Below are 19,179 nucleotides of genomic sequence, written 5' to 3'. Positions count from 1 at the left end.
CGCAGAGCTTCTCGGCGCTCCCTTCTTCCATGTCGCAGAGGATCGGAGGAGACCGCTGCAGTGGTCCAGGACCGACCACCATGAGTAGCTCCTCCATCTGCCGGTGTTGGGCAAGAAGCTGAGCATGCCATGCATCCACCATGGGTGTCGTAGTATATGAACTCACGCCAACACGTACGTACTGCAACCACACGCACGCACACAACTAAATCTATCCTTGCGAGGCGCTGGAGAAATCAAGGAAAATCTTAGACAGTGCTAAGGGCTATCTCCACAATAGGAGGCTCATTTGGAAATTCAAATTTAAAATTGATTTTCAACACAATAACGGAAGACCTATTTTGATATTAGAAAAGGCATAACCTAAATTAAATTTGGGTACCCTCTTTTGTTGAGACCCATTTACAGAGAGTGTTGTGTTTCAGGTCTTGTTGTTGGAGAAGACTTAAAAATAGATATGAAACCTTTTATCTATAGCGCTACACAAATAGGTTTTATATTTTGGGTGACGATTGTTGGAGATAGTCTAAGGCTACTCGTAATGAGAGTTTTATGACTTAGTTTTTGGAAATTGTGCAGAAGAGTTTCATTTCCATTAAACTATCTCTACTTTCATAAATCTCTCATTACCTCTCTCTTTATCAATACAGTACCATATCAACATATTTAATATGCATAAAACTTCCGCGGAAACCTACTCTCATTATCTCTCTTTATCAATATAGTACCACATCAACATGTTTAATATGCATAAAACTTCTGTAAAAACCTCCATGGTGGGCTGCTTGCAAGCCGGCCTAGCTAGCTAGCCATCTGAGCCATGCTCGGTCCAGCTACTTTAATTTCATCTCTTGTGTATAATTTGAAGCAAGTGGCTATTCTTCTTTATCATCATCATCACATATATAGATAGGAATGGGTCTTATTGGGTACTTGACCCGACCCATAAAAAAAAGGACAAATTGGTTATAAAGGTCGACCCTAAATTTTAAAATGGATTAGTAGGATTAAAACCATTTTTTTGGGAATAAATAGAGCCAAAACCCGACCCACGCCAGCAAAAATTAAACAGTAGAAACTATCTCACACAATGATAGTTTCTTCAAATAATAAATATGGTCTATTTTTTTCTCTCTTATCCTGTCCTCTCACTCTGATGCTCTCCGTTGGTTCGTGTACCAACCAAGAGCTAGACAAGCAGAAGCTACAGAGCACCACCGGAGAACCAACAAGTGAACACGCGGGCGAGCGGACATGGCTCTAGCGCAATAATGCAATGCAGCATGTACATGCTCAGCATTGCTTATCTGGACCATCCAAATGTGCTCTGAGATTCGTGCTGCTGCACTTCTCTCAGCTGTGTTCACACTTCTCTCCACTGTTTCACACATCTCGATGCATATTCAACGGTATAGATAAACAATGCCCAACATGTACATAAAAAAACTGCCTTCGCTCTAGCGAGCGCGGCAACACCGACCAGCGCATGCACGTGGCTCCAGTGAGCAAGCGTGGTGACTTTTTTTTTTGCGAGCGTGGCAGCACGGCGAGCGAGCGAGCGCACAACGAGAGTGAGCGGACGTGGCGGGCGAGCATAGCGGCTCTAGCGAGCGGCTTGCGCGAGGATTGCAATGAGGCGATGGAAATGGACTTTGTTTCTTGAGAAAAGAAATGATTTTTTTGGTTTTATACCCTCTCTCCTTAATAACTCATTTGGCAAGGCACCAAATTGCTGAGCTTGTCCCTCTAATTAAGAGGAATAGAAACTATCATCAATGTTCCATTAGGACTACCCTCGTAGGTCTACTCATTCATCATATTAATAATCTTTTTATTTATTGTGTTAGAGTTCTAACACAATAAATTTCTAACAAATCCTATGGATAGCTTTCTTATTTTTATATCTTACAAACGAAGTCGATTTTGGACAAGATATTTTACAAGGCTATGTACCATATCATCTATATGTGTGATTTGTTTAATAAATTTAGACGACTTTTTATCGTTGTTTGTACGAGTTTTCACGAAAATTATGATTTCCACCAGATACGTTCCTTATAAAATTATGAATTATGCATCAAATAGTTTGATTTGTCATATCTCATATCGGCCTTGTTTAGTTTCTAAAAAGTTTTGCAAAAAAATTCAGATTTTTCATCACATTGAATCTTGCGACGCATATATGAAACATTAAATACAGATACAAATAATAACTAATTGCACTCTGTAATTTACAAGATGAATCTTTTGAATCTAATTAGATCACGATTGAACAATATTTGTCAAATACGAACAAAAGTATTATAGCTTTCATTTTTTAAAATTTTTTGGACTAAACATGGCCCTCGCAGTGCATTGCATCTACACGAATATTCCCCATCTCCGTGTTGTGCTTGTTTGTAGCCGCCACTCGTGGGGACGAAGCCCTCGTCAGTCCTCCCTTCCTCACCATGTCGTCGGCGGCGGGAGGAGACGGGGAGACGGTGCGGGCGTCGCACATCCTCATCAAGCACCAGGGTTCCCGCCGCAAGGCCTCCTGGAAGGACCCCGACGGCCGCATCATCTCCGCCACCACGCGCGCCGACGCCGCCGCGCGCCTCCTCGACCTCCGCAACCAGATCCTCTCCGGCCAGGCCAACTTCGCCGACCTCGCCGCGCGCCACTCCGACTGCTCCTCCGCGCGACGCGGCGGGGACCTAGGTACGTACGATCTATCAGCCCTTCCCCTTTCCCCCGCTCTCTTTCAGTTTTTTTTTTTCACTCTTGTCGTACGCCGCCGAGATAGATCTGGTGACTACAATGGATACTACGGATACTAGCTAGCTGCTGCGCGGTATAGATCTGTTGGTTTTATCTGGGGCTAAAATTCGATAGATACATACATGTCGGTCGCTGTTGTTGGATCAGTAAAGCTGTGATGTGTCAACCGATTGCAGATGAAAAAAAAAATTTAAGAGACGTGCTTCAATTCAAAGCCTTTTGGAATTGGGTGTAGGTACTAGTACAAAATATTAGTGTGGATTGTGGAAGTTCTTTGGGAAATTTGGCCTGTGGCCTCCTTGTCCAGTTGAACTTAGGTACAAACTGAGATTGTGGAAATCAAATATCTTGTCTAACCAGGTTGGTTCCACAACCGAGAATGTTGGATATTCAACTGCACATTTGCGTGTTGGTGATGATGCTGAGACCGGAAACATATTATATGTATGTACTACTACTTGGTTCTCGGTAATGAAAACCAGGGGAGGACCCTTTTGTCTTTAAGAAAAAGTAGAAAACACAGCTATTTGATTTTTCAAGTCATGTAATTTGGGCATTAGTAATGTCATCTGTCTGATTAACTTTTCGATTCACTGAACTTAGCATGCACTGATCCAAGTTATTTAAGCATAAATAAATAATGAGATGGACTATACACTGTTTATGTTCATTTGCCGATAGACTGACAATGCATGGAGGTAAAAAACTTGTGGTTGTGTGTCCTGCATGGATTGATTTCTTTCTGCTAGTGTTAGTGTGTAGTAGCTATTGCCCATCATAGGTTCCTGTTCAATAAAAATTATGAAAGAAGTATAAAGAATCAAATGAAGTGCTACTTTTGTAGCGTAATTTGAGTTTTCATGGGACTGCATTTTTTCTGTATGCACTAAGTAAATTTTTACTCTGAAAAATTGTCACTTATCATTTCCTTTGCCTTCTGGTCATGGTCTGTCTAGCTAGCACAAAAGATTTGTCCATTCTCGTGGTAAGGCGGACTATTTGCAAGAGTGGGTTCAACTGTGTTTTGGAGAACCGAAGTATGAGTAGCTTTTGGAAGATGCGTTCGTCTGATTCAAGGCAGCTCTGTACCAGGCCATGTTTTTGAGATCGTTAGTCAGGGCTAAACGAAGTGAGTTTAATAATAACTCCAATCATCTTGAAGCGCTTAAAAGCTTCCCAATTTTTTGGTTACTTTAAATCCAGAGTCATTAGAGTTGGTTGGTACATCTTTAGTTGTTATATTTCTTTTGTATTATCAGTTTCAATATCTTTTATGTGTGTACCCTTTGTATTTGCTTGTGTGTGTTTTGCATCATTATTCTTTTGTCATGTGATGTTCCACAGTGCAAATTCATGTTGCTAAGCCTTTCAGCTGCTGTAATATATGTTTTATATATGTCATGTCACAGGGACATCTCATTTTATTCATTAAATTACACACTATGAGTGATAGCATGTGATGTCTTCCTTACTCCTGTGCGCTTTCTTTTGAAGAGTTTGTTGGTTAATATCAGATGATTCTTTAGAGTTTGGACTGACAAATAAATATGTAATGACTAATGAGAATCAGATTAAGATTGAAGATTTGCGAAGGTGAAATTCTTGCTTTAACCCACAAGAATAAGAAATTGGGTCGAGCTAATTCACAAGTTCACCATGAGAATAGTTGTTCAAATGCAGATGTGCTGCATGGAATGATGATATCGTTGTGCATCTCTTGTGTTTGTTGGTATTAAGACATGGAAAAAACACATGTTGATGGTTACAGGGGTTTTGCAGGGGAAGAAATATATCGATTGGATAGACATTAAACAATACAGTAGTAGCTCTGTGGCATGCAATCATTGTTATTTACTATCAGCTTGTGTTCCGTCAGCCCTGATTCAAGATGTCATGTTTCCAACCATGATGTTTTGACCACAGGTACCTTTGGGAGGAAGCAGATGCAGAAACCATTTGAGGACGCTACATATGCCCTCAAGGTTGGTGAGCTCAGCGAGATCGTGGACACGGACAGTGGGGTTCACGTCATCCTGCGGACTGCCTGAGGAGAGAACCATGCTGTCAGCTGAGTCTCAGGCTTTCAGTTAGCGCTTATGGCTTTCTATTAGGACCTGTATTTTTATTCCTGCTGGGTGCTTGAGTTTACATTCCGGCAGAGATAAAATCATGTGTGACAACACGTTTCCAACAGCATTTGTGCTTAACCTGTATTGATGATGATGCCTTGAGCTCCTGACTGCCTAGTTTTTTCCTGGCGACAGTCTATTTGTCTGCTTCTGATTATAATTCTTGGACTCGATGATTGTTCCTTAGTGTCCCGTGGAATCTTTATCTTTACATTCTGGCAGAGATAAAATTCAGCTTATGCTTTGATTCTGACAAATTTTATCGATCTTGTTGAGATTAGCCAATTTTGCACTAAATGGAAATGTTGGTTTCGGTATCTGAGAATTTTGCAATCACTTGGCAAGGCTTTATGAGTTATGACCAAGCACAAGGTTGATGGCAGCATTAGATCAATTCGACAACTTGAAACAGTTTGAATATATAGGCCTTTAGTAGTAGTTTCAGGCGCTTGATATATTCTGTCTATGGAGCTTCACTTGTCAATATGAGATATTTTGCAAGTCTCATACTGGTCACTACTTGTAGGTGAGTATATATATGGTTGCAAGTTATTCAGGTTATAGTTAATAGTAAGGCACTTGTGCTTACATTGCAGTATCTAGCTATTAATTCATACAAACTTTTTCATATAAATTTTCTTGAAAAAAGGATTATCATTCATATATAAACTTAGAACTTTATTTTTGTATAACCACAAGTACACACACACCTTTATTTCTTTGAGAACACAAGTATACAAACAGACTTGCACATACACTAACTTTTTTTGCACAGGTAAATTAACTTTGCGTTGGTCTTGTCATACGTACACAGATGTTATGCATTGGGTTTATATATGGTGTTTTAATTTGAAGAAAGTTTGGAAAACCTACCCGCCTGGTGATGAGATTGCGGCGGCCAGGACAGGGGAGGATGCAAATTGTTCATGTTCATGGTGGGTCTCTGAGGGTGAGTTCAGTAGAGCTAGGGCACCAAAGGGGAGGACGAAGGCAATGGCGAAGAGACAGCGGCGGCTCCGCGAGAATGGTTAGGTACCATAGGTGAGGACGAAGGCAATGGCGAAGAGACAGCGGCGGCTCCGCGAGAATGGTTAGGTACCATAGGTGACCACGAAGGCAATGGCGAAGAGACAGCGGCGGCTCCGCGAGAATGGTTAGGTACCATAGGTGACCACGAAGGCAATGGCGAAGAGACGATGGCTCCTCCACGAGAAGAGCCAGAGCGGAAGGTATGGTTGGTTCCATGAGTAACCTCGGCGGCGTCACTGGCGGCCGACGGCGAGCGAAGAGACGGGTAGGGAGAAGTGAAGGTGGAGTAAGGGGAGCGCGTGGAAGAATGAGCTGAGGAGGAAGAAGGTGAGGGGTGAGCTGAGGAGTATGGCGATACCGGCGACGAGAACGACGAGCTGCGTGAGGAAAACGGGGAGGCGGCGGCGGCAGCAACCGGACTGCTCGCTGCCGGCTGCTGCTGCTGCTGCTGTGTGTCGTGCTGTGAGTGTGAGTGTGAGAGCACACTGGCGGTGGTGGTGGGTCTCCGACGATCTTCCTTTCTGCTTCTTGGGCTGATGACGGACATGGAAATGGACTCGGCAGCAGAGGTGCTGTAGTTTCCGTCACTCTTCTTCCCTGCTGGGCTGATGGTGGATCCAGCAGGGGACGTCGTCGTCGTCGTCCATGTTGCTGGTGGACCGGCGGCGGTGGCGGTGGTGGTGGTGGGGGCACTGCCGAAGATGATCTGAGTATGGGGGCACATATAGACATGAGTTGGGCCCGGCTGACCAAGCCGCCCATTGTTCCTCGTCGGCGGCGGAGTAGTCGGAGCAGGACGAGCCGGTGTGGGAGGACCACGAGCCTCCTCGTGTCCGGCTCCGGCGGCTGCTGGACGTGTAGTCGGCGGCGCCGGCGGACGGTACGCATCCGGTTTCGCCGGTGGATGCGACGGCTGCAGCGGCAAGCCCATGACGGGTGACTTCTGATTCTGAGCCGCAGCATCGTCGTGCTCGGCGACGACACGGACGGCGGCCGGAGAACGAGTTGGCGCCGTCCGTGGCGGTGGCGCCTGGTATGCAACGGCTGATGAGGGATGATCATGAGACGGGTGCCGTGGCACGCCCACCGGCGCATAGACGGCGGTGACGGCCGCCGGCTTCTCCGCCGGGGTCGGCCACTCTACCACCGGCGCGACGACGGGGCCGAGACGGTAGGACACGTTGAGCACGCCGCGAGGTTCCCACCGGTGGAGTTTCCGGACATGGTACGACGCCACCTTGGGTGGCTGAGGGCCAACGCCGGTGGCGCCGGCGAGGATCTCGGCGAGCGGGATGACGACCTCGCCGACGTCGCGGTCGCCGAGGAACCGCTCGGCGCGGAGCAGCACGTGGAGCGACGCCGACGCGGCGGCCGCGGCGGTGGACGTCGGTGGGACGGCGAACCGGAACGTCGCGTCCCAGCATGGGTTCCGGCCGCCGTAGGTGTCCGGCGGCGTGCACTGCCGTGTGAGTGGGTCGCCGGAGATGCTCACCACCGCGTACACGTCCATGCGCGTGATCAGGTTCACGCTCTTCAGATCCTGTGCTGACAGGAGCGTCAGCTCCAACTCCCGGTACGCCATGCTTGAATTTGATTCAAGCTTATTTGCTATGATATATATGACTGATCTCTCTTTCAGTACATATGCAAATGCAACAAGATTAGCCAGCGGATCTCTCTCTATATATATATAGGAGGTCAGGTAGTGGCTTCAACTTGAAGAACGATAAAGATCCCAATGCTTAAATATGCATAATGGCCCGTTTGTAGTTTTTGGTGATGGAATCTGATTAATTTTGGACCTGTTTGGTACAGCTCACAACAGCTTCATGAGTTGTTGTGAGCTGTTTTTTTTTGCCAAACACTTGTTTCAAAAACAGCTTTATAAATGAAGCTGTTTTTCTTTTCCTCTCACAAGGACATGAGTAAGGATGTGTTGTGAATGACGGCGGATAAACGACGAAGAACACAAGATCAAAACACAACGGACACACAAGATTTAACGTGGAAAACCTCTCCAATGCGAAGGAGAAAACCACGGGCGCGAGCCAGCAAATACTCCTCACTATTATCAAGGGTTGGGTTACAACGTCGTGCGGCGGCTTACAAGATCATCACTTCGGTGGAACCCTAAATTTAGGTATATGTACCGTACCGCGGGGGGAGGGGGGCAGCCCCCCGCACCCCCCGAGTGACGACGAGGGCGACACCAATGGGGGACGGCGACGGGCCTCCGCTTCGCTCCGTCAGAAGTCATCCTTTGTAATGTGAACATATTCAACAGGATGAAGCTGAAAATGGTAGCTTATTGCAACTCTCTTCCTCATTTCTTTCTCTCAACTATGCATGAAGTAGTTAGCGAAGCTATTTTACTAAACACTTTTTTTCCAAAACAGCTCACTTCATCTAGTGCCATTACCTAGTTTAAATAAGAGCTGTCACAATAGTTTACAAAGCATAGGAAACACAACTCTTTGACAATGGGGGTGGGGTTCCCCTATGGATAAGAGCCTTTTACCTAGTGCCATTATAGAATATTAAAATTACCTGTACTATTGAAAATTTCAAAAGTTCTCCTATACCCTTGCACGAAACTTCTTTTTCCTACGTGCCACTTCCATCTATTTTGCCTGTAACAACAACTAACGGCCAGTGAAAAAGACACTTTTGCCCTCACTTGTAGAATGCACAAACATTTTAATTCTTTTCTCTAGAGCCATTGTGTTGCAAAAAACATCACTTTTCCTCTATATCACTACACAATCACCATAACAGCTTGTATGTCTGCACATGAAAAGTTCTAATAAATTTGCAATGCATCCAAAAAAAATCAACAATTGCGATAACCAAAAATAAGTATTTAAATTAAATACATGCAGACATAAAAGAGGTTCAGATTTATCATCGACGCATTTTTTGTTTAGCAAAACTAGATTTATCATTTTTCAACAAAACTAGATTTTTTATGTTAGTATTTTTCTACTGTTTGCTATAGATTTTCGAAATTTGAACTAATTACAGACATAGTAAAAGAAAAAATAGAAATCCGAGATGAGGATCTGCCTTCACGCACGCCCAGCCGCCCACACCTTCCTTCTCCACTAGCTCTGGGGTTTGCCTTTAGGTGGTGAACAAAAAGCTCAGGAATAAAGTCATTTCGCGTCTAGTTGGCACCCAGCTCTGTTAAAATCAAACGATAGAGTAAGGGAAGTGGCACGTAGGGAAAAGAAATTTTATACGATGGTACAAGAGAACTTTTAAATTTTCCAATAGTATACAGATCATTTCAATCTTTTATAATGATTAATGGCACATAGGTAAAAGACTCTATAAATAATGGGTTAATCTGAAACATCCAAAGAACAACACACAGCCTCAGTGTCATACCTAACAGCACTAGCTAGATCCTTGACCTGGGAATCGTAACAGCTTGGGGTTCAATAATTCTGCAGCTAGCTTAACAGGAGCATGAGCATCTTGTCGATTGCAAGAACAATGTTCTTCTGGAACACTCTCCACCAGCTTTTTGTATATGTTCCCTTTTTATTCCTCGGTTTATTCACTTCTCTATTGTCGCTGCAGGGTTCTGAGTTCTTGATAAGTACCATTTGTCAAACAGCTTTGGAGCCTCACCTTTTGATACCTCCCTTTGATTGAGATCATTTTCCTAGGAATAATTTTTCTGGGAATATTATTAAGATTCCCACTAATCTCTGATCCTGTAAACCAAACGCTCCATGAGAGATGTCTTTTCAGGTTTTTTAGTGAATTGGTGTTGCGCGCGCAAGGAGCCGTGATGCTCAACACGCTTGATGGATCTGATCACGCTTATCGAATCTTGCTTGCTTGATCGATCTCAAGGTAACTTATGGAATTGATTCTTCTAATTTTCACGCTTTATTAATTTGTTGGATGGATCGTTATCCAACTGCACCAGGCGCTAATCGATATCCTGTCGTGTCCTGTTCCTGCCATGTTGAAGTCATTTCATTATCATTCTGGTTCCTTGAAAATTATGCTCAAGGCAATGAATCTCATCATAGACATAGCAAGAACAGCTTGCATCTGACCTACAATTTTTAGTTAGCTTTATTTCTTTATTAAAGGTCTCATACAATCTAACTACTCATTGTTGATGGATGATATCTAGCTAATGGTAGACAATGAACTCCTAGTTTTATTTGTGCAAGAAGGCGGTGCTAGGCCTGTTCCAAACAAGAACCATGTGCTTTCCCCCTAACATAACTATATAGAATATAAAATGCACAATCATAACATTGGATCTCTGCCAACAGAAATAAACCAGAAGAAATGTACACAGTCTAAAATTTGGGCCAGTGAACCATTTATTTTTTTTCTGTTTGCCCTGACCGCCACGAAAACTGGGCATCTCATTCTGCTCAAACATAAAGCAAACAACTTTTTACCTTCCCTTTGCTGGGATCTGTCACACTCTAAAAAATCTTTGTCAAGGTCTAGAGGTTACTGGTAACGATCTGGACACGCCCTCCTGTTTCTTGATTCTTGGTAGGGTAGAGTGATAGATAGGAATAACAAAAAATATCTTTAGATTAGACTCGTGCAATCTGGGCATCGGTTTGCAGCTGTCTGATTTGCTTTTTTCGTATGACTATGCATAGTAACTGTCTATCAACACATGCCAAGATCAGGATGCATCATGGAAGGTGTTCAAAAGATCAGCTGGGATAATGCTTATCTTATTAGTGTGGCTTGAGCTCCCAAGAGGATAAATTTTACTTGTAGGCAGCGGTAAAATGAAGAAAATGGTTAGTTACAGCTATATATGTGCTGATATCATTTTTCATGTCGCCTCTGTTCTGTAAGTAATATTGTTAAACTAAGAGATGGCTTGCTTTATGCTATGGTCATCACAGAAGGTTACCACAAGTTTATGGTAGGATACAACAGGCGTCAATCACAACAAACAAAAATTAGTAGTAATAATAGTACTAACATGTAACGACAAATTGACTCAGATTTGAGCTCTGACCAGCACCAAACCATTGATGGTGCTGCATTTCCGAAAGCTGATGAAACGTACGTTCATACATCAGATATTATCGTTTCTAAATGGAGAGAATTGGGATGCCTTTCAATTATTGTAGTATTCTATAGTTTATACTTAAACTATTGGTACAATTGCCATTTGGCTAAAATAAAATCATGCTACATGATGGATTCAAGCACCATGAAAGCAGCATGGATGGACCTCAGTAGTTGTCTCTGATCCTCAAGAGAACCCACCCTTGGTGTTGTCGAGTTCCTGCCCTGACAAACAAAAGGTTTAACCGTTTTCTGCTCGGTCATAGGCATTGGATTTGTGTTTCGGTGCGAAGGTAAATCCTTCTGGAACTTTGCCAAGTAACATCTCTGAGATCCTTATCTGCATGCACGGAATAGAAACATCAGTTTTACAGCCATGTCTTAGTATTTATTCATACAACATTCTGAGCAACAAAGAAGGAAGTGCCTACCCAGTCAGCTGCTGAATCAGAGACCATCAGGGTTTCGAGGTCATCACGCCCATAGTAGCTTGGAGGCCTCCAGTTCAATCGTTGTGGAATGACATCCAGCAGACCCACCGGAATGTAGCGACAGGTGTAACTAAGCCATTCCAGTAGGAAATGGCGTGTTGTTTCAACTCCTAAAAAAACAGAAAACCAGAAACTCTTAGATGGTTCAAGAATTGACATTGTACCAAGGAAAAGCAACAGACTAATGCTGTAATGCATTCATAATACATTGATCTTGTTTACGTTCCACTATCCACAAGAACCTGAATCTGTCTAATCATCTACAGAGATGGGCTGAGATAACTCACCTTTGGAATCAGAGCCCCAATGTTCCAGACCAAAACGAACAAAATCTTTAAGAATATTTAATCTCTCACCAGATGTAATATCCCAGTGCCTTTGTTCTTTTATCTCAGTAAATAACCAGGGCTGCCAAGTGCCATGTATTAGCACAAAATCAATCATGCAAACATACACAAAATCATGCCAATATAGACATGAATTTTTTTGAGCAACAACAGCAGGTCAGTAATAGTAACTATGACCAAATATGGAGCATTTTACAAGCAACCCGATCCTGCGCAGTTGTGGAAGGAACATGAGATGGTAATTTCATTTATGTTATTTAGGAGGTATCAAATGCCTCATATGTCCTTTTAACCAACCAACTTCAACCCTACTACCTCATGTTGCTAAATTAGGCATAAGGACAGCTTTGGAAAGAGTTTACTGCTATCCATATTTCCTTGCAGATGATGTATTAATGTTTTTTGCGTGTGTGGATGGTAATGGTGATCAGGCTTTGATCCATGCAATCTTTTAGAGCAATCCACAAAACATTGTGTCAACCCACTTCCCTCCTCTAAATGAATTGCAACTAGACTGGACCCACTAGCTCAATAATCAGGTCATGGTTCAGGCAAATGGATCGCTGTTTTCTAAGTTCTACCCAAGGATAATCCTTTGGCCCTTTGGGTATTTCCATTATTTTGAATCTCTGTTGACTGCACATCCCTACCTACTGTCACTGGTAGGATTGAAAGCTGGCAACTTTGCTTTGACTGATGAGTGGACAACTCAAAGGGTTGAAGTGCTGGAACCTGGAATACACCCTCTTATTTGCCCAAGCTGGAATATGCACTCTGAAGCATATCAGCATGGTTACAATTATGTAGCAAATTAAATAGCATGAGAAAAGCTCTGGACAAGAAGATGGTGCTAAGTGCTGATCTAACTTTAGGAAGAGCAGAATGCAAAACAGCAAGGATGAAACATTCATGAACATTTTTCACATTGGAGTGAAAAGTCTAAGAAATATGTTTTTGTTTATAAATGTGATGGTTCTGATTGAAGTTTACTCTTTAGGACTGAAAATCTGCATCTCCATTTGTAAGTTCCATTCAGAAATATTCAATGTGAGCTCCAACAAATGTATATGGTGATGGAAAGGAGGTCAGCAAAAGTTGCATCCGAGATATGCAGAAACGTGTAAAATGTCAGATGCTAACCTTGATAAGTGCACCTCTAGCAATCATGCAAGTAGAAATTTTGGAGCAGTCTGAAACATGTTTGTTCCAGTCAGTAAAGGAGAATACATCACCATTTCCAATGACATGCAAATAGTCAGGAGCCTTCTGTGCACACTGGTAGATATAGTCCCAATCAGCAAGTTTGCTGTAGCGTTGTTGCCGTGATCGACCATGTATTGTTATGGCTGAAGCACCCCAGTCGTAGATATCTGAAACTATAGAATCAGCACGATTCCTGCCCTCAAAGAAAGCTGTTCTTACCTGAAACCAAGCAACAGTGAGGAAGATAAGTAAAGTACTTCTGCAATTTCTACCTAAAAAATGGTTAAGCGCCATACATGACCAAATGCATATAGACAGGCATCTTCCCATCTGTGTGAAATTACAAAAATCTAGCTCTAGTCACTAATTAGCTGATCTTCAGAATTTGATGGCTGCATTACCTTAACAGTTAATGGTTTTTCAGTAACAGAAGATGCTGCTTGTACAATACTCCTAATCCTCATAGGCTTTGTGAGCAATGATGATCCAGCACCCTTGTTGACAACTATATCAATTGGGCAGCCCATATTTATGTCTATGAAGTCAACTGGACATTCATTATCCACAAGTTCAACTGTCCGTGCTACCGTATCTGGATACGGTCCACAGATTTGCACCCCAAACAAATCCTCTGATGGATGCCGTCGCAGCAAAGCCCACTCTGAAGCTTGCCCCTACATGAAAATATCAGAAGACCTCATGAAGAAAATCAAGCTGGTAATAACCTATGAACTTTGCTAGCAAATTCAATAGTGCATGTTGCAAAATTTTCACTCAGAAAAAGGAAAGATAGAATGAAGAAATATCTTGATCTAACCTGCAAAAGATTTGTGCTCATAGCCATTTCTCCACAAGTAACATCAGCTCCCAAGGTTTTACAGAGCCTCCGAAAAGGAAGATTCCCAACAGTGGTCAAGGGAGCAAGGTACAGCTTCTCTCGAAAATCTATAATTTTCTTTTCACGTAAATGAGGTGTTGTGATCAGATCAACTTTGCAGGAACTTTGGTTGTTTGAGGAAACTTTTACTCCATTGATTAAATTAACAGCTTCAGATTCAGCCCCATTGTCATGCATACCTAATCCATGATATAGTAAAAAGGGTTAAAAGTATCAAAGAAATAGGAAATTGAGTTAGGAGATAATAAAAATAAGAAACATGGGAATGTTAAACAATATCTGAGTTCAGAACCAAATTACCAGTTCCATGGTCCTGAGTTTCATCAACTTCAACCTTTGATTTCTTTGATGGCCTTGGCTCCACAGATTCAACCGAGTTAACAACCAAAGGATGTCCCTCTGAATTATCTATTTCTTTGCACAACGTGGGATCAGGTTCAACATTCACAGGAATGCTAGAAAGAGACGTTTTCTCATCACCATTCAGCTCACATGTTTCATCTGGATTATCATTTGCTGCTTCTGCTTTATTCTTGTTTCCATCCTGCATCATAAATGTACCAAAAGATTGATAGTGGTAGGACCATAGGAACCAGAAAATAGTGGCAATGAAAGGATCTGGACTTATTTAGGGGTGGTGGGGGAAGAGTAATGGACCAACACAACTACAGGTTGAACCAGAAACTAGACAAAACATGTCATAGCCAAGAGTAGATTCTAAACAATATACTTGGCCCGCTATATAAGAACCAACAAATGAATCTGATGTCCAGAATTAAGAAGAAAAACGTCCAAAATACTACCCTCAAGCATGGCCAATGTCTAGATAACCCCTTAAACTATTGTTTGGTTTGGTTTATTCCCCTTAATTATTTCAGTTGGTCCAATTTACCCCTCAACAAGATTTTGACTTTTTTGTTTCTCCAAATTCAAGTTGATTTTTAATTCCAAATTTTATGAGGGTATATCTAGCACCATAAATTGTGTTTAAAAGATTTCATAATTTGTATCATTATTTTGACAGGTTAGGACATATAGTATTAAACATAATGACATAAAATTCATAATGTATTTTTAAAAATAATTTATGGTGTCCACTATCACCACACAAAACTTGAAGTTAAAATTCAACTTGTAATGTAGAGAAATGAAAAAGAAAAATCTTATTAAGGGGTAAATTGGACCGACTGAAATAGTTAAGGGGAGTAAATCGAACCAAACTTCAGTTTTGGAGGATATTTGGACATAAGTGATATGATACTTGGAGGTAGTAATTTGGACTTTCCCCAATTAAGAATACAATATTACAATTTTGGGCAATCATATTGGTTTGCTGCATGCCATTGATATATTCAATTTTGAAGGAAGGCACTACACTTTAGGCAGATGCTTACCACCAACACCAACACATGTATTATATGTACCCATGATCAAAGTAACTTGTAACCTTTTAAGAAGCAAATTGAACACAATGAGAATAAATGCATAGGAAGGTTGCTTTATTGTAGAAAATCAAGAGATACAAAAAAAAGGAAAATTGGGAGATCAGAGATATGGCTAGACATTGGTAGAAGTTAACTATATACCTTAAGACCAAGAAGTTTGATTTGGGCACTGGCCTTGGGAAATTTATATTTGCTCTTCCATAAGAGCTTTTGAATTTCTTTGCTCAAAGGATTTCTCTCATGGTTTCCTTCTGGATGATTTTGAGGATCAGGGGTATCCTTATGCGTACTAAGGAATCGACAAGTTATTCCATATGGACACAACTGTCCCAGTGAGGTAAATGGGCATGTGCCTTCAAGGTCAGCTGGTTTCTGCACACGAAAAGGCAATTTAGGATTAAATAAGTTAAAGCTCACTAACCATTTATATAGGCAAATAAAATAATACCTGAGACAAATAAGCATTTATGTCATGGCTGAAACGACAAGAAGTGCCGTATTTGCATGAGTCCACATTTCCACTTTTCCCTACTTGGATACAAAGATGAGAAGTAGACTTTTGTTCCTGTGAAATATAATAAGTTCAGTGGAGGACATAGTTGCCCAAATTAAGTTGAGAGGTAATGGGATATCACTGGCGGTACAGTGAGAAACAAAAGCTACCAGCCTACCAACAACATGAGTGGTGTATAAGCATGCAAAGATGGTACCCCATGAGTATAAAGATGCACTATAACCTATAAAGCATGCAGATATTTATGATCGTAAAGCAAGCATGTTGCCGAGAGAAACATTTCTGAAGTGCAGGAATATGAGGTGACCGATGATTATAAAAATAGAAACATGTGCTAAACTTGCAGGTTTTAATAGTAATCCCTAGTCCCTCCGTCCCAAAATAAATCAACTTCTAGAGTTGTTCTAACTAACTATTTAAAGTTTGACTAACTTCATAGAAAAGAGTACAAACATCTATAACTCCAGATAAATACACCATGAAATTATACTTCACATCACAAGGTATCTAATGATTTTAATTTGACGTCATAAATATTGTGCTTGTATCTATAAATTCGGTCAAACTTTAGATTGTTTGACTAGAGAGTTAGAGTAATCCTAGAAGTTGAATTGTTTTGGGACAGAGGGAGTACTCTTAACATATATGAGCCCCAAATAATAACTCAGCATTAAGCAATGTTATTTTATAAGTGTCAGAAGAAATGGAGAAGTACAATGCCACTCCCAAGTTCCACCTTAGGATTAGGATATAAAATTCCTGACTAACCAACAGAAATTATGATTAAGTAAAATATTCCAGATTACTAAATTGAGCAATAACTGGGTGTGGAGGTCAAATATTGCAAACAAAAACGTATTGGCCTTGACTTTTCAACGGGCTATGCTTTGACAAAATTTAACATAATAAATAGCGTCACATAACAGTCAGAAACCTTCAAATGCCACATGATCTAGGCATCTAGCTACCAGTTGGCCCACGCTTAGATGGAAATCAAGTGCCCAGAAGCTTATTTTTTCGTCTAATGAATAAAAGGACAAATCAAAAGTTTTTCAAAAAAAAGGATAAATCAAACAGTACATGCATCCATGTGTGTCTTCTAAATTTTATTTCCTCTCTTTAAATTAAATCTGTAGAGCTTCCAGCATGGTTGACGTTTTGTGTGATAATACTCAAACAGGTGGAAACCTCCTCTTCTATTAATTAATGCAAAGACCTGTGATTCTCATGCATGTTCTAGACAAAACAGAAGGCTCAAACTACAGGTTGCTAAAACCTACTACGCAACAAGCCAACAACTATGGCATTGCTCATTTTCCGCACACATTTTACTATAGCTGAGAGCTAGTTAATCCGGTACCATTTTGATACACATACACGGACACACAAGCCACAGGAATCGACACGATTTCCAGGAACAAGTTACAGCACGACGTAAACAAATAGCGCCCAAAAGTGAAACAATCGCACTGATCCGCAGAGACATTTCAGCAAACACCTAGCAAGCAGAGCCCAATGACACACGCTGAGGCAGCAGTTGAGCAAGCACCCTGCGCCGCGGTACCGCGGTAGTTACCTGGTGGCGCTCGCGCTTGAGCTGGCGCTTGGACTTCTTCTCCACCTTTACGACGGCGCCGCCGCCGCCGCCCTCCTCCTTGGGTGCCTCGCGGACGGGAGGCGGGCGAAGGAAGGCGGGCTTCACGGGGGCGACGGCGCGGGCTACCAGCTCCGCCGGGGTGGGACGAGCAGGAGTGGGAGCATCCTCTGTGACCGCAGGCGAGGCATCCGGTGGGTCGGTGGCCGGCGCGGTCGCTGCCATGGTGGAGCGGAGGCGTGGCGGCGGCGCACCGAGGCGGGCTACGGGATACAGCCACAGGTAGCAACGAGGGTTTTATGTAACGGGAACTTTTGCAGTACAGCCCATAATGAGAAATATTCTTTTACTCCTTTTGATGGGAGTATTTTTTTATTGAAATTAGAGTTATATTATATATTGATAATAAATTAATATTTGCTCTTCCTTAAGAATCGATTGAATTTGCTCTTCCATAAGAATCGATAATAAATTGAATAACTTTTCTCATCCATAAGAGTAATTCGAGGAGACTGTTTATATATTCCATAGGAATAGAGATTTTGGTAAAAAAATAATCCCTAACAATAATTAATCTAATACCATGTATCTGCTCTAGTTCACTGTAGTTTCTCTAGCTCTCAGATTCATCTTTTAAAAGTGCCACATGGTACTAGTTCACCGTACTTTCTCTAGCTCTCAGATTCATCTTTAACAATTAATGAACTAAGAGCTAGAGAAAGTGCAGTGAACGCATTTGATATGAGCCAAAATCCTCCGGCCAGGCTCTCCAGCTACAACTCCTCTTGTTTGATTCACTTGGCTCAGTTTTCAGCCAAGCTTGTGGCATGCAAATTTTCTTCTCTCTCTTGGCTCCTAAAAAACGCAATGAATCTCCATCAAATATGACATTCATGCCATCTGAACCTGGCCGTGGCTGACCATAGCCTGGTTCATCAGCCTGGCCTCCTACGGCTCAGAAATCAAATGCGTCTGGTGTGGCTGAGCAATTCTATGGTTGCTCCGGATGAAACCAGTAATAATAAAAGGCTTAAAGGCTCCAGCATGTTTGGCGAGGAGACTTGTGTGTGTGCCTGTGTGGGCCTGCGGCCTTTCATTCTGAGTGTGTTCTCTGTTGTTGTCCATGTTCATTATCTGCAAAGAGGAAAATGTCTGCTAGGAATCCAAGTGTGTTCTCCTTTTACAGATGAGCTCTGGACTTCAGAGTTGAATGTTTACAGTTCAGTATTCAGAGTTCAGCATTGTTCATTTGATCACTTTTGTCATCTCCACTTCACTTGCTGCTGCTAGTTGATCACAAATTCAACCCTACCATTAATTATCGTTACTTGCTGGGCATTCACTTTCAACTTGCAAATCTTCAGTTCAGCTTTCAAAGAAAAAGAAAAAGGAAACTTCTAAGCACTATTAACTTCTAAGCACTGACATCAACATTTGAAAACATTAATATGGACATTGTTAGATCCTTGCCTGTTATTGCTATTGCTAACACAATCGTCACAGGCACTGAGGCAATGGAAATTGGAATCGATTGCACTGCCACAGCTCAAAGGGCTGCTCTTAAGAGATGCAAATAATAAATAAATAAATTACATGCTTTCTATGATTTTAACAGAGACAAGACTTCCTTATTTCTCGGTACTACTTTTAGATGCACGTACTGAATAGAGGATTTTATGGGCGGACTAATGCAACCATTTCCTCT

At 41.9% G+C, this 19,179-nt stretch overlaps 3 protein-coding genes across 3 annotated transcripts; 1 reads left to right on the top strand and 2 right to left on the bottom strand.

Annotated features, from left to right (window-relative positions):
• Positions 2,375 to 5,075, top strand: LOC8065976 (peptidyl-prolyl cis-trans isomerase Pin1). Its single transcript, XM_002447393.2, has 2 exons — positions 2,375 to 2,700; positions 4,684 to 5,075. The coding sequence occupies exons 1-2, from the start codon at positions 2,451 to 2,453 to the stop codon at positions 4,806 to 4,808; spliced, it is 375 nt and encodes a 124-aa protein (XP_002447438.1). The 5' UTR covers positions 2,375 to 2,450; the 3' UTR covers positions 4,809 to 5,075.
• Positions 5,547 to 7,706, bottom strand: LOC110436401 (DNA-directed RNA polymerase II subunit RPB1-like). Its single transcript, XM_021463479.1, has one exon. It carries the CDS (start codon positions 7,498 to 7,500, stop codon positions 5,854 to 5,856), a length of 1,647 nt encoding a protein of 548 aa, XP_021319154.1. The 5' UTR covers positions 7,501 to 7,706; the 3' UTR covers positions 5,547 to 5,853.
• LOC8080272 (tRNA-dihydrouridine(47) synthase [NAD(P)(+)]-like) lies at positions 10,859 to 17,768 on the bottom strand. Its single transcript, XM_002446008.2, has 10 exons — positions 17,457 to 17,768; positions 15,815 to 15,931; positions 15,508 to 15,738; positions 14,222 to 14,465; positions 13,841 to 14,100; positions 13,425 to 13,697; positions 12,961 to 13,242; positions 11,761 to 11,881; positions 11,414 to 11,583; positions 10,859 to 11,322 (listed from the first exon to the last, which is right to left on the bottom strand). The coding sequence occupies exons 1-10, from the start codon at positions 17,697 to 17,699 to the stop codon at positions 11,224 to 11,226; spliced, it is 2,040 nt and encodes a 679-aa protein (XP_002446053.1). The 5' UTR covers positions 17,700 to 17,768; the 3' UTR covers positions 10,859 to 11,223.

This window comes from Sorghum bicolor, chromosome 6 (assembly GCF_000003195.3).
Source record: "Sorghum bicolor cultivar BTx623 chromosome 6, Sorghum_bicolor_NCBIv3, whole genome shotgun sequence".
NCBI lineage: Eukaryota > Viridiplantae > Streptophyta > Magnoliopsida > Poales > Poaceae > Sorghum > Sorghum bicolor.
The sequence above is the reverse complement of the archived record's forward strand: the minus strand, read 5'-3'. Positions and strand labels throughout refer to the sequence as shown.

Coding starts and splice junctions, on each gene's coding strand:
- LOC8065976 (XM_002447393.2), top strand. CDS start 2,451: ATGTCGTCGGCGGCGGGAGGAGACGGGGAGACGGTGCGGGCGTCGCAC. Junction 2,701..4,683: donor GCGACGCGGCGGGGACCTAG/GTACGTACGATC, acceptor TTTTGACCACAG/GTACCTTTGGGAGGAAGCAG.
- LOC110436401 (XM_021463479.1), bottom strand. CDS start 7,500: ATGGCGTACCGGGAGTTGGAGCTGACGCTCCTGTCAGCACAGGATCTG.
- LOC8080272 (XM_002446008.2), bottom strand. CDS start 17,699: ATGGCAGCGACCGCGCCGGCCACCGACCCACCGGATGCCTCGCCTGCG. Junction 13,698..13,840: donor TGAGCACAAATCTTTTGCAG/GTTAGATCAAGA, acceptor ATTTTCATGTAG/GGGCAAGCTTCAGAGTGGGC. Junction 11,882..12,960: donor CTAGAGGTGCACTTATCAAG/GTTAGCATCTGA, acceptor GGCACTTGGCAG/CCCTGGTTATTTACTGAGAT.